General features: G+C 44.0%; 1 protein-coding gene across 3 annotated transcripts in view; it reads left to right on the top strand.

The window, feature by feature from the left end:
- The first annotated feature begins 545 nt into the window (after positions 1 to 545).
- Positions 546 to 14108, top strand: part of KAT6B (lysine acetyltransferase 6B) — a 184317-nt gene continuing 170754 nt past the window's right edge. The window contains exon 1 of one of the 3 annotated variants that reach the window (XM_049789068.1): positions 546 to 1360. In XM_049789068.1, coding sequence (XP_049645025.1) covers positions 740 to 1360 — 621 coding nt within the window. In that variant the 5' untranslated portion in view covers positions 546 to 739. The remainder of the gene's footprint in view (positions 1361 to 14108) is intronic. The other 2 variants (XM_049789070.1, XM_049789069.1) reach the window with 2 other exon arrangements.

Genomic DNA, 14108 nt, shown 5'->3' with positions numbered 1-14108 from the left:
GCTGACTGTACTCAGCAATCATTACCATGAGTGGTGCCAGGGAGAACTACATGTGGAATTGGGAATTGAGTTAGGGAGGGTTACATGTAAGGCAAGGCAAGAATAATAAGAAAATAACACTTTCTGTATTATTTCTCTAGTTCCTCAATGTATATTTCGAAAACCTTTTTATTAATTTCAATAATGAGTATCTCTTTTATCTCTTACAGATACCTCTTAAATGTTTTATTATAAGTGACTTAATATAAATATAAATACAGGTGAAAGATTATTTTTAAAAACTATGTATTTCTCAGGCTGGGACCCAGTTTCTGGCTGGAGAACAAAGTCATGGTGGCTTTGTCATATGATACCTGCCAGTTATTTCTTCTGTGTTTATTTTGTATTTGAAAAAGTAAGACAGTAAGTCAAAGACAGTAAGTCTTTGATTTTTTTGAAGTTCCATTGTTAAGAGCCTTTCCCTTTTTTAAATCCCTAAGGTCTTGATTTCCTTGTTCAAGATGGTCTTCTCCAGAGTGCGGGACTTGCTGTTGGTTGATTAAGACAACTCTCCACATTGCCAGTGTGTCCTCATTTTTAATCTCTCGAAGATGGATGTATGCAAGATGCTGCGTGACGTGGTCTGGAATACCCTCTGCACTCGTTGAGTTGCCTATGACTTGTACAGTGTGCCAGCCCCATTAACGACAAGGAGAATCTCTATGGGTCATTTCTGCAGCCAGGAAGGCATTGATCAACCATGGTAAAACTTGCAAACCCACTTTATACAGAGTGGATTCTTGAAGCAATACAAAAAATCAAAAAGCAGAAGCAGAGGCCATCAGAGGAGAGGATCTGCCATGCGGTCAGCACGTTGCATGGCCTGGAAAAGAAAACAGTGTCGGAGCAGCTGGAGCTCAGTGTGGAGGATGGCTCCGTGCTCCGAGTTACCAACAAGGGCCTGGCCTCCTACAAGGACCCAGACCACCCTGGCCGCTTCGCTTCCGTCAGGCCGGGCGCCTTCCCCAAGGCCACCAAGGGGCCACGAGGACCATGTGGTGATCTCCGCAGCGTGGATTGGAACAAACTGCTGCGAAGGGCCATTGAAGGCCTCGAGGAGCCGGGCGGGTCCTCGCTGAAGAACATCGAGAAGTACCTTAGGAGTCAGGGCGACCTGACGGCCACCACCACGCACCCGGCCTTCCAGCAGCGCCTTCGACTTGGGGCCAAGCGCGCCGTCAACACCGGGCGGCTGCTGAAGGATGGGCCGCAGTACAGGGTCAGCCAGGGGGGCCTGGACGGCAAGGGCACTCCTAAACACCCCGGCTCCTTTCCAGCCTCACTGCCGCCCGTCAGCCTCCTGCCCCACGAGAAGGACCAGGTGAGTGAGTCCAGACATCCTTGCCTTTAGATGCTCTGTGTAATAGAATGTGCTGGGTTTGATTCATTTAAATGATTTTGCTTTTTGTTCTTTGGGCCGCTCCCAGTCCCGGTGGTACTCAGAGGATCTATGGACAAGCGTTTCTGAGTCAAATTTAAGAAAGTCAAAGGTTGGCCATGAGCTGGCTTTTATATATCACTTATTAATTTATATGTGTATTTTTGGTGTTTGGGTCACTCAGTGATGCTCAAGGGTTACCCCTGGCTTTGCACTCAGGAATCACTCCTGTAGGGCTCTAGGGGAACAGACAGGATGCCAAGATTTGAATCTGGGTTGACCCTCTGCTAGGCAAGAGCCCTCCCTGCTGTCATGCCGCTCTGGCCCCTGTATTTTATTTATTACTTTATTATTATTTTATTTGTTGTTGTGGTTTGGTTTGAGTGCCATTCCTGGTGGTGCTCAGGGCTTACTCCTGACTTTGCATTCAGGGGGTCACTCTGAGAAAGCCTCGGGGGATCTAGGGGGTGCCAGGGATCAAACCTGTGTTGGTTGCATTCAAGACAAGTGCCTAAGCCTCTGCTCTCTCTCTTTCTCTCTCCTCTCTCTCTCTTCTCTCTCTCCTCCTCCCCTCGAGCTTTTATGGTTGATAGTTTGTGTATTCTTTTGCAGTATAAATTTGTTCTAGATACTTTCACAGTATATTAAGGGTTCCTCATTGGTAGACTAAAACTTACTTGTTTATATATAATTAAAAAAAAACAACACCGGGCCCGGAGAGATAGCAGAGCGGCGTTTGCCTTGCAAACAGCCGATCCAGGACCAAAGGTGGTTGGTTCGAATCCCGGTGTCCCATATGGTCCCCCGTGCCTGCCAGGAGCTATTTCTGAGCAGACAGCCAGGAGTAACCCCTGAGCATTGCCGGGAGTGGCCCAAAAACCAAAAAAAAAAAAAAAAAAAAAAAAAAAAAAAAAAAAACAACACCAAAAGCTTCTTAATTGTTAATGTCTGTGTGTGTGATGGTACCAGGATAGATGACACGAATCCTTCCTTAAGTCAGACTCATAAATATTTCAAAATTGTATATTTTTCTCTTGTAAAATTAATTTTATATTATATATAAATTATTAAAAAATTATCAACTGGTTTACTGAGGTAGAATTGACATATTTTTCTCTTTATTGTTTTCTGAGAAGAATAGACTATTTTACTGAGAATGTACACATTCCTGGAATGATTTTAACATGTAACCTAAATTCTGCCTGTTTCAATTTAAAGTCATTTATTATTAACTATGCAGTGAATGAAAGTGAATGTTTATTTTGTCTCATGGTAAATCTTTTTCTTGTACTCCTGATTTCTCTGGGCCTTATGTTATTCTTGTAGGTTTATATATATGTGGCAGATTTTTTCTTTAGATTACTGCTAGTTTCAAGTAGTATGGTTGAGTAGGATTTTCCTTTTGTTTTGTTTTAGAACTGAAACTTGAAACTGCAACTGAAACTGGAAATCAAAGTAGAGCAATGATAATAAATCGTAACTGGGGACCTCCTGTTTGTGGTCTGTCCTTTGGGTAATGGGTACATTGATAACAACGTGGGCACTGTTGATAGAGAGGACTGGTTGTGAGGTTCACCCCCACACTTTTCCTAGTGATTCGAATTCTGTTAGAAGCAGTGCTTCTGACTCACTCATCACAGACAGGCAGCGCAATGGGGTTCCTCCTGGTTCTCTGCTCAGAAATCACTCCTGGCAGGCTCGGGGGACCATATGGGATGCCAGGATTCGAATCACCTCGAATCACTGTCCTTCTGCAAGCAAGGCAAGTGCCCTACCTCTATGCTATCTCTTCGGCCCTACCACAGATTCTTTTTTTTTTTTGTTTTGTTTTTGGGCCACACCTGGCGGTGCTCAGGGGTTACTCCTGGCTGTTTGCTCAGAAATAGCTCCTGGCAGGCACAGAGGACCATATGGGACACCGGGATTCGAACCAACCACCTTAGGTCCTGGATCGACTGCTTGCAAGGCTAGCACCGCTGTGCTATCTCTCCGGGCCCAACCTACCACAGATTCTTAACTGGGCTTTATTTCTATGCTTCCCAATTAGCTGTTCCTTTGGACAGTGGTGAAATTACTACTGAGGTCCTCCTAAACTTGACTCTCTCTCCTCCATTCTCCAAAGTGTTGTTGAGGTGACATAGTTTCAAGACTGTCATGCTGTGTCCCACCAGGGCCAGAGTGCTGGTAAGACCCTCCTGCACTCCACGGTTCTGGGGTCCTTCTCTCCTGCCCCATAATCTTCACTCTGTATTCAAAGACTTCAGGAGTCTCAAATGGAGTATATGGGAATGTCCACTCCTTCTATTGGGGGGCAGTGGAGGAAACCCTGTATTGGGTATCTATTCAGGCTCTGTTGCATGCAAGGCAAGTTTCCAACTCCAATCCTATATCTGGCCTGAAATCTTCCATCAAGGGAGCATCAGACAGTGCTTCCTCTGCATGGCTGTCACCCGGCACCTGGGGTATTCCAAGGCTGAGATCTGCTGATTTAGCTGATCAACTCCGGCTTTCCCAGTGGGGCAGGACTAGGTGATTGATCTCTCTTCAGAATAATCCAAACCTTCATCTAAACTGTTGTTGTTTTTGTTTGTTTATATATGGCACAGACGAAGTGTGCCCAAGGTCGTCAGTGTGCCCAAGGTTGTCAGAGCTCTGGGGGGACCATGTGTTGTTAGGATCAGCCTCTTTCCAGTCTTTGATCCAGACTCCCCCATCCCCTAGCCAAACTCTGGCATTTCTCTCTCAGCCGTGTCTTTCTTCTATTAGTCTTATGAAATACATATCCATAGGTGGTGTTGGTGTATGGTATCTAATCCCTATTTATGATCATCAGAAGGCAATTTGTGTGTTTTCACAAACTGGACGTGGGTTTTTTTTTTTGTTTTTTGTTTTTTTTTTACACAAAATACGGCAAATGACTCCAGTCCCCTTTCCTGTGCCCCACATTGCCACCTCTGTTTCTCATTACATATTATGCCACGAGGAATTTCCCGAAGGGAATTTGATCTCATGAGACATGATCAATTTATAAATCTTGGTTTTTAAAAATTATCTTTTATTGTAGAAGAGGAACATTCAGCAGTGATCAGTGCTTATTTCTGGTTCTGTGCTCAGGAATCATTCCTAGTAGTGCTTGGGAAACCATATGAGGTGCCAGGGATTGAATCTGGTTGGCTGCATGCAACCAAATTCCCTGTCCACTGTACTATTTCTCAGACACAACCTTCCCCCACCACGTTATCTTTAAAAAAAGATTTTGTGAAGCTGATACCTAGTAGTATTTTTGTCTGACCCCATGGTGCTTGGGAGCCCTGAGAATCACACCAGAATGCTCTGAAGAATAGCAGAGGGTCAAATTCTGTGGGTCCTTTACCATTGAGCTACCCCCTGACTTGGAATGCTTTAGCTCAAGGTCTACTAAGATTTGATCATTGTCAAGTACATGGACTAATTCAGGCATTTTAAGGCAACTTGACAGTTTGTTTTCCAATAGTTTTATGACCAGGGGATATTTATCCTTGAGTTGAGGAGTACTGTATGTTTCCTGAGATTCTTTTCTGCCTTTCTCTTTAACAATACCTGTCACTTCCTGCTAGTTTGATCTCAGTTTTTTCCCCAAACAGCATCTCTGCAAAGGTATTCTAGTCAGAAGAAAAAAACTTCTGTCTGCAAGATCCAGGTTTGAGGACAAATAATTTCTGATTAGCACACAAGTTTCACTGGCTTTTTAAATGATGCTGACCCAGATTATCCTGTTAGTGTCTTTATATCATAACAACGTAAAAAACTGGGGCCAGAGCTATAGTGCAGTGGTAGGGCATTTGCCTTGCATGTGGCTGAACCAGGATCTCAGTTTGATCCCCAGCATCCCATATGGCCCCCAAGCCAGGAGTGATTTCTGAGTGCATAGCCAGGAGTAATTCCGAGCATCATGGGGTATGGCCCCAAACAAACAAACAAACAAAAAAAAAGTGAAAAACTGTGTCCTAGAAGTGTTTGGGCTATTCCTGACAATACTCAGGGGTTCCTCCTGGCTCTGTACTCAGGAATCAGTCTTTTTTTTTTTTTTTTTTTTTGGTTTTTGGGCCACACCCTGCGGTGCTCAGGGGTTACTCCTGGCTGTCTGCTCAGAAATAGCTCTTGGCAGGCACGGGGGACCATATGGAACACCGGGATTCGAACCAACCACCTTTGGTCCTGGATTGGCTGCTTGCAAGGCAAACGCCACTGTGCTATCTCTCCGGGCCCCAGGAATCAGTCTTGATGGTGCTCAGGGGACTACATGAGATCCAGAGATCAAACCGGGTTATCTTCATGCAAGGTAAGAGCCTATACCATCGCTCTGGCTCCAATATGCCCTAGAATTTGACTTGAAGTTTAGAGGCTCTATTGAGTGATCATAATCTAATGGTTTTTATTTTATTTTAATTAATTAATTACATTTTTTTTATGGGCAGTTTCTTTTGGAGCCACACTCTTTGATGCTCAGGGGCTATTCCTAACTGTTTTAAAGAGTGACTGTTCCATGCTGGTGCTTGAGAGACCACATGTGGTATTAGGTATATGAACTGGGATCCGTGTGCTGTGAGCCACATGCCTTAACCCCTACACTCTCTCTCTGGTCAATAAATTTTTTTTTTCCCTCACACCTGGTTCTACTCAGGGATTATACCTGGCTCTGCACTCAAGGTCATTCAATATGATATGCTACATGGGGGGACCATAGAGGATAGTGGGAATTGAATCCATGTGAGCCACTTGCAGCACAGGTACTTGCCCTTCTGTGCCATCACTCTGGCTCATTATAACCTAAACCTTCCAGATGTACCGTACCGATTGGAGATGGTGCCGTGGCTGGAGCACACATTTTGGCTGTGGAAACCCTGAGTCCAGTCATGGTGCCATGTGCTCTGAGCATCAACTTGTGTGATCCAGAGGAAACTAAACCAAAAGAACAAATAAAAATAAAGAGAAATGAGGGGCCAGAGCAATGGCGCAAGTGGTGGCATGTTTGCTTTGCATGCCCTAACCCAGGACGGACCGTGGTTCGATTCCTTGGCATCCCATATGGTCCCCAAGCCAGGAGTAACCCTGAGTGTGTGGCCCAAAGAGAAAAAAAAAGAGAGAAATGGTATCAAGTCATTTTTATCCAGTGTATTGCTTAGATTATATATTATAGCGGGATTTTTCTTGGAGCTAATTAATAAGAATCATATCATAGGGCATTTGCCTTGCATGCTGCTGATTCAGGACGGATCCAGGTTCTATCCCCGGCATTTTATAGGGTCCCCTGAGCCTGCCAGGAGCAATTTCTGAGCACAGAGCCAGGAGTAACCCCTGAGCACTGGTTTTTGGGTGTGGCTCAAAAACCAAAACCTCCCAAAAAAGAACCATATAATAGTTTACTGTCCTTGATATTATTAAAGGCAACTAATTTAAATGCTTATAAACTTATTAAGTAAATGTAATAGGAATTAGTAATCTAGTATTAATGTATGAGTTTAGGTAAGCAGACCTAAACCTCCCCCGAGATAAAAAGTTAACCGAAATGTAATGTATCCACATATTATTTTAGAGTCAATGGCTCTAGTGCAGGGGTCTCAAACTCAATTTACCTGGGGGCTGCAGGAGCAAAGTCGGGGTGAGACAGGGCCGCATAAGGGATTTCACACACAAAAAAACGTCCTCAACCATCATTATTAACAGTTTTAATTACCGTATTTGTGTGCGTATAAGACAACCCCTAATTTTGCAGTTAAAACATAGGTTTAGGCCTATATTCTCTGTATCAGACAGAACGTTCCTGTTCTGCAACTATTTGTACCACAGTGAGCCAATCACAACAAGCACAGGTTCAAAGGTTATACTGTAATAAACTTCCTCTCTGACTCTGGCCAATCTGAGCAGGCTTTTGACAGTGTAGATTCGGGTACAGAACACTGTATAATTTGCATGCATAAAAAGCCTGCTTGGATTGGCTGAGTTAGAGAGGCGGTCCGAGCAGCCTTGCAGTGATTGGTGCAGGATCGAGTTGGAAAATTCATTTTGTGGCAATATTCAGACAATTTTTGTTTAGCGGCATATTGAAACATTTTTCAGGATATACTCGGCGTATATCAACCGATTTTCGGTTGACTTTTTTTTTTGTTTCAAAAGTCATCTTATATACTGGAAAATACGGTATTTCTTCTGAACACAAATAGAACATTGAGTGAAGACCACGAACAGTTCTTCTAAACATGGCACCTTTTTTTTTTTTTTTTTTTTTTGGGTCACACCTGGCGGTACTCAGGGGTTACTCCTGGCTGTTTGCTCAGAAATAGCTCCTGGCAGGCACGGGGGACCATATGGGACACCGGGATTCGAACCAACCACCTTTGGTCCTGGATCGGCTGCTTGCAAGGCAAACGCCGCTGTGCTATCTCTCCGGGCCCCTAACATGGCATCTTTTGCCTATTACTTGCTGCCAGAGACTTGACAGCGCTTCTTCTCACAAATCTGAACCACATTTGACTTTAGAGAGGAAGCAGTTGAGACCCTCAGTATGGCTTGAAGATGATCATCATTAAGTCTAGACCTGTACTTTGACTTATTAAAGTTCAATGTGAAGAATAACTTTTCACACAGATATGTGCTCCCAAAAAGGCACATGGTGCGCTTGAACATTCGGGAAAGCTCGAGGAAGCTGGGGGGCAATTCTCTCAAAAATTGCCCATGCATGTCTGCTTTTCCACTAATCTCCCTGAACTTGGCTTTGAGATCAGAGTTGCATTGCAGGTCAATGAGCTCCATTTGAAGCACAGGAGGGGCATCTTGCACATCAAGGAAAAGGGGTCCACAAAAATTTGGAAAGTGGCTCTGTGGTTTTTGAAGTATGCAAATCTGTGATCAAATTCCTTCTCTAGCTTAAAAATAGCATCAACAGGGGCCGGAGAGATAGCATGGAGGTAATGCGTTTGCCTTTCATGCAGAAGGTCATCGGTTCGAATCCTGGTGTCTCATATAGTCCCCCGAGCCTGCCAGGAGCAATTTCTGAGTGTGGAGCCAGGAGTAACCCCTGAGCACTGCCGGGTATGACCCAAAAACAAACAAAGAAACAAAAAAATAGCATCAACATATTTCTCACCACTGAATGGTATGCTTGCATTCACAAGTTCCTTGCATGCTGGGAAATGGCAAAGGTTTGTCTGAGAGAGCTGGGATTTTCGTAACACAAGTTTTGTGGAGAATATTCTCACGTTGTCATAGGCAGCTCTGATAAGCTGCCCCGGGCCTTCATAACATCTTGTTTAGTACATTCAGCTTATGTGTGATGTCAACAAGAAAAGCTAAGTTCATGAGCCATTTGTGATCATTCAACTCAGAAACTGCATTCCCATCCTTCTCCATGAAGGCTTTCACTTCTCTCAACTCAAAAAATCTTTTCAGGACATTTCCCCTGCTGAGCCACCTCGGTGAAATAGAGCACATCTCCATATTCTGACTTCATTTCCTCTAAAAAGCATGGAACCTCCTGTGCTTTAAGCCCCTGGATCTGATTTGGTTGATGCATTTCACAACAACAGACATCACATTGTCACATGGCAGGCATTTACTGTAAAGGGCCTGCTGATGGATAATGCAGTGAAGAGCAGTGGCCTTCTCTACACCCTCCTCTTCAAGTTTTTTTTGAACAAGTGACACCAGTCTATTTTTCCTCCGATGGCGCTCCATCGGTTCTTATTCCAACAAACCTCTCCCATGACAAACCTGCATTCTCAATGGCATCACACAGATGCCGAAATATCTCATTAGCGGTGGTCTGGCCATTCATTGGAATTATTGTGAGCAGCTCCTCTGTCAATTCAAAATTGCAATCAACACCACGGATATAAATTGTGAGCTGCGCAGTGTCTGTTATATCTGTGCCCTCGTCAAAAGCAACTAAGTATGCATCAAAACATTTGGCTTTCTCACAGTTGATGATAAATGTCACTTGACATGTCAGAAATGCGCTCTGCCACAGTGCTGGCAGAAAGGCTGATTTTGCTAAACTGACCTTTCTTTTCCGGACAGATAATACTTTCAGCCTGTAACATGCATTTTTTTTTAAACAAACTTTCCTTCTGTGAATGGTTCCCCTGCCTTAGCAGTCATCTCAGCCTTAGCAGTCATCTCACTAACCATGTAACTAGCTTTTTTTTTTTTGTGGTTTTTTGGGTCACACCCGGCAGTGCTCAGGGGTTATTCCTGGCTCCAGGCTCAGAAATTGCTCCTGGCAGTCACGGGGGACCATATGGAGGACCATATGGGGCGTCGGGATTCGAACCGATGACCTCCTGCATGAAAGGCAAATGCCTTACCTCCATGCTATCTCTCGGGCCCCACATGTAACTAGCTTTGACTGATGCAACATTCTCTTTGGTTGCTTTCTTGAAGAAATCTTGTTGCCTCATTAGACATGCTTTAAGACTGGCAACCCACTTGGCTCTCTCATTTCCTTGATATTTTGCACATTCCTCAGCATGTTTAGTTGAATAATGGCATTTCAAGTTGTATTCCTTGTGCACTGCAACTTTCTCTGAGCAAATAAGATATGTGGGGATGCCCCTGTGCTCAAAAAAGAAATACTGCGTCTCACACTTTTCCTGAAATTGTCTGTGCTCGTCATCAATCTTTTTTTTTTTTTTTTTTTTTTGGTTTTTGGGCCACACCCGGTAACGCTCAGGGGTTACTCCTGGCTATGTGCTCAGAAGTTTGCTCCTGGCTTGGGGGACCATATGGGACACCGGGGGATCGAACTGCGGTCCGTCCAAGGTTAGCGCAGGCAAGGCAGGCACCTTACCTTTAGCGCCACCGCCCGGCCCCTCGTCATCAATCTTTCTCTTCACTGCAGGCTTTGATGAAGTCATGATGAAGGTATGACAAAATCTAATTCTGTAATAAACGTCTCTCCCTTCTTTCCCTAGGCCTCCAATAATGCAAGGGACAGCGGGCAGGAGCAGCGGAAATGATGTTTGTGCTAGGTGCAAAGTATTCGCGATTATTTGCTTACCAAATATTCGCAATAAAAAATCGCATTAGTAAGAAAAAAAATTGCATTAAACAGTTGCATACCCCAAGCGGAACTGCTCGGGGTATGCAAATGTTTAATGCGATTTTTTTCTTACTAATGCGATTTTTATTGCAATTATTCGGTAAGCGAATAATCGCGAATACTGCGATATTTGAAGGCTGGCCGCAGGCTACAAAATGTTGTATGGAGGGCCGCAAACGGCCCGTGGGCCTCGAGTTTGAGACCACTGCTCTAGTGTTTTCTCCTTTTAAAATTAGGTTTTCAAAAAAAAAAATTAGAATCTCAAAGGAATCTGAGATAACAAAGAGCATGAAGGAACATCTTTGTACTATAGAATATATTTAGAGGTTTTTTTTGGCCACACCCAGTGACGCACAGAGGTTACTCCTGGCTCTGTGCTCAGAAATCGCTCCTGGTAGGCCCAGGGGACCATATGGGATGCCCGGATTTGAACCATGGTTGGTCCTGGGTCAGCTGCTTGCATAGCAAACGTCCTACAACTGTGCTATCTCTCCGGTCCGTGTTTTTTAATATTAAAACTACATATGCTGTTGCCTGATTATTCTTGCTTCAGTCATTGAACTTGACTCTCTATGTAGATTGTTGTACTGTAATTTGCTCATGGAGTACTTTTTTGGTTATATTTGGAAGTCAGATTATCAGAGTTTTTGACATGTTGGAAGTCTGTAAGAGTGCATTGTGGGAGGACATTTGTGATACAAATGACTTCTCAGAGATCTCAATTCCAATTTAGTCAACTGAGATTTTTTTTTTTTGGGCCACACCCGTTTGATGCTCAGGGGTTACTCCTGGCTAAGCGCTCAGAAATTGGCCCTGGCTTGGGAGGACCATATGGGACACCGGGGGATCGAACCACGGTCCTTCCTTGGCTAGCGCGCTTGCAAGGCAGACACCTTACTTCTAGTCTGGCTACTTTTGATGAAGCACTTTCATCTAATTGCAAAAAAAAAAAATATTAGTAAAAACAAATCGATCACTTCTTGTGTAAATGCAGGCAACTATTTTAAATGCTTAATCTGTGTATTTTTTTTTTTTTTGGTTTTTGGGTCACACCCGTTTGACGCTCAGGGGTTACTCCTGGCTATGCGCTCAGAAATCGCCCCTGGCTTGGGGGGACCATATGGGACGCTGGGGGATCGAACCGCGGTCCGTCCTATGCTAGCACTTGCAAGGCAGACACTTTACCTCTAGCGCCACCTTCCCGGCCCCTAATCTGTGTATTTTGTTTGCTTGTTTTGGGACCACACCTGGCCATCCTCAGGATAACTCCTGGCTCTATGCTCAGGGATGACTCCTGAAGGTGCTTATGGGGAACCATATGTGGTGCTGGGAATCGAACCTGAGTCAACTGCATGCAAGGCCCATGCCTTACCACTGCTGAATAGAATTCTGACCTGCCTTCATTTATTATCTACTTGGTTTATTGTAATAGTTATAAGGTCCTTAGACTAATGTCTTTGTTTTATAGAAGTAAAAACAGGCTGAAAGCTTGAGTGATTTGTCCAAAGTCACTGATTCACTTATTGCAGGGAGTAGTGCAGGCCAGTTCAGAGACATAGGCAGATTTCTTGAGGTTGAACCGTGGACTAGTTGACAGTAGAAGCTTCTCAGAAGTGGCCAAGTATCTCTTTTAGTTCTTCACAGTTTTCAAGTAATTTTCCATGGTGTGTGGGGAGAGGGAGGGAGCCACCTGCCTGTTTTGAGCTTCCTCCCAGCATTTTGCTCAGGATCACTCCTGGGATTTGGGGAATCCTGGGAAATTTAGGAATCAGCTCTGGGCATATTGTACAAGGCAAATGACTGCCTCACTGGCCCAGTTCTATGATCTTTTGTTTATTATTTGCTATTCTATTGTTGATTATTTATAATTTGGTTTGAGGCCACATCAAGTAGTGCCCAGGGTTACCCCTGGCTCTGCACTCAGTACTGATTACTGAGTACTCAGTACTCTGTACTCAATTACTCCTGCAATACTTGGGGTCCTATGGGATGAGAGGATTGAACCCAAGTATGCTGTGTGTAAGGCACACATGCCTTACCCACTGTACTATTTGCTCTGGCCCAAGATAGTTTTTTATATTATTTTAATTTATTTTTTCCATTCTTTTTCCACCCAAGAAATTTTTGTTTGTTTATTTTTGGGGTTACTCCTGGCTATATGCTCAGAAATCGCTCCTGGCTTGGGGGGGGGGGAAACCATATGGGATGCTGGGGATTGAACTATGGTTCGTCCTAGGTTAGTGCATGCAAGGCAGATGCCCTACCACTTGCACCACCTCTCTGGCCCCCAAGAAGTTTTTATTTGAAACTTAGAAGAATACGAGAGGAGAGAAAAGAGGGAAATGTGCATTTGAGAGAGAACATGGGTTTCTTCAGAGTGGCACAGAGAGGCAAGCGAAATTCATGTCCAAGGAAGAAAGACCCTGGGCTTGAAGAATGAGCCTGTTACTGTTTTGTAAAGCGATGGCATTAATTTGCTGTGCCCTTTTTCTGTATCTTGTATTGTGCACTGCCACAAATTAAAGACCTTTATTTTCAGAACCTTTCTGCTTTTTCCCCCTGCATCCTCTCCTTTCCAATTCTGTAATTGCTTGCATCTCTCTGGGACATTTCCAGTCACCTTTATTTTAAAGACTATTCACTATTCTAGATGGTTCTTGCGTGGAGCAGACTTTCAGAAGTCTCCTGACTTTAGGAGAATTGTTTATAGTTTCTGACGTCTCTGGATCTTTTTGGTGCTTGCACACGATAATTTTAGTTGTTTCCTTTTTTTTTCTTTTTGGGCTACAGCTGATGACACTTAGGGGTTACTCCTGGCTATGCTCTCAGAAATAGATCCTGACTTGGGAGACCATATGGGACACCGGGGATTGGTCTGTCCTGGATCTGCCACATGCAAGGCAAACGTCCTACTGCTGTGCTATCTCTCTGGCCATGCACACGATAATTTTAAAGTGCCCACATGTCCTTTGCAGTCGATCTTTTTAATTTCTCTTTGAATCAGGGTCCTTTGTACTGTAGATGTCACTTCTCGGAGTTCTTAGTGTGTGCTCAATGGAAATTGGATAAAGTCCTAAGTATTAAAATCACATAGACTCTTGTCAATAATTTGAATTTGGTAATTGGTATGGGTGAAAGTTTTCAAATGACTGAAGTCAGACAGAAATGTGTTAGAACTGGGGACTTGTGGTAGGAGAGATTCTGGCTGATTGGAGAAACTCTGGGTGGTTGGAGAGATCCTGGATGACTGGAGAGATTCTTGATGGTTGGAAAGATTCTGGATGGTTGGAAAGATTCTGGATGTTCTTCTAATGAAGTGTCAGAAGTTCTTCATCAGAGCAGGGAATCTTTTTCTTTCTCTTGGAGGTGTTGGGATGAAACTCAGAGATTCCTATGTGCAAATTATATGCTCTGTGCTCACAGACCTCAAGTAGCAGAGTCTCAGGACAGGATTTGTGAGCAGAAAGTAGCAGTTAGGGTCTGGAACCATAGTACAGTGAGGAGGGTGTTTGCCTTGCATGTGGTGGACCCAAGTTCAATGCCTGTCTCCCGAGCCTGCAGAGTGATTCTGGAACCCAGGCCAGGAGTGATTCCTGAGCACCACTGGTGTGGCCC

This window comes from Suncus etruscus, chromosome 15 (assembly GCF_024139225.1).
Source record: "Suncus etruscus isolate mSunEtr1 chromosome 15, mSunEtr1.pri.cur, whole genome shotgun sequence".
NCBI classification, from domain to species: Eukaryota; Metazoa; Chordata; class Mammalia; order Eulipotyphla; family Soricidae; genus Suncus; species Suncus etruscus.
This window is presented reverse-complemented; position numbering and strand designations above follow the sequence as displayed.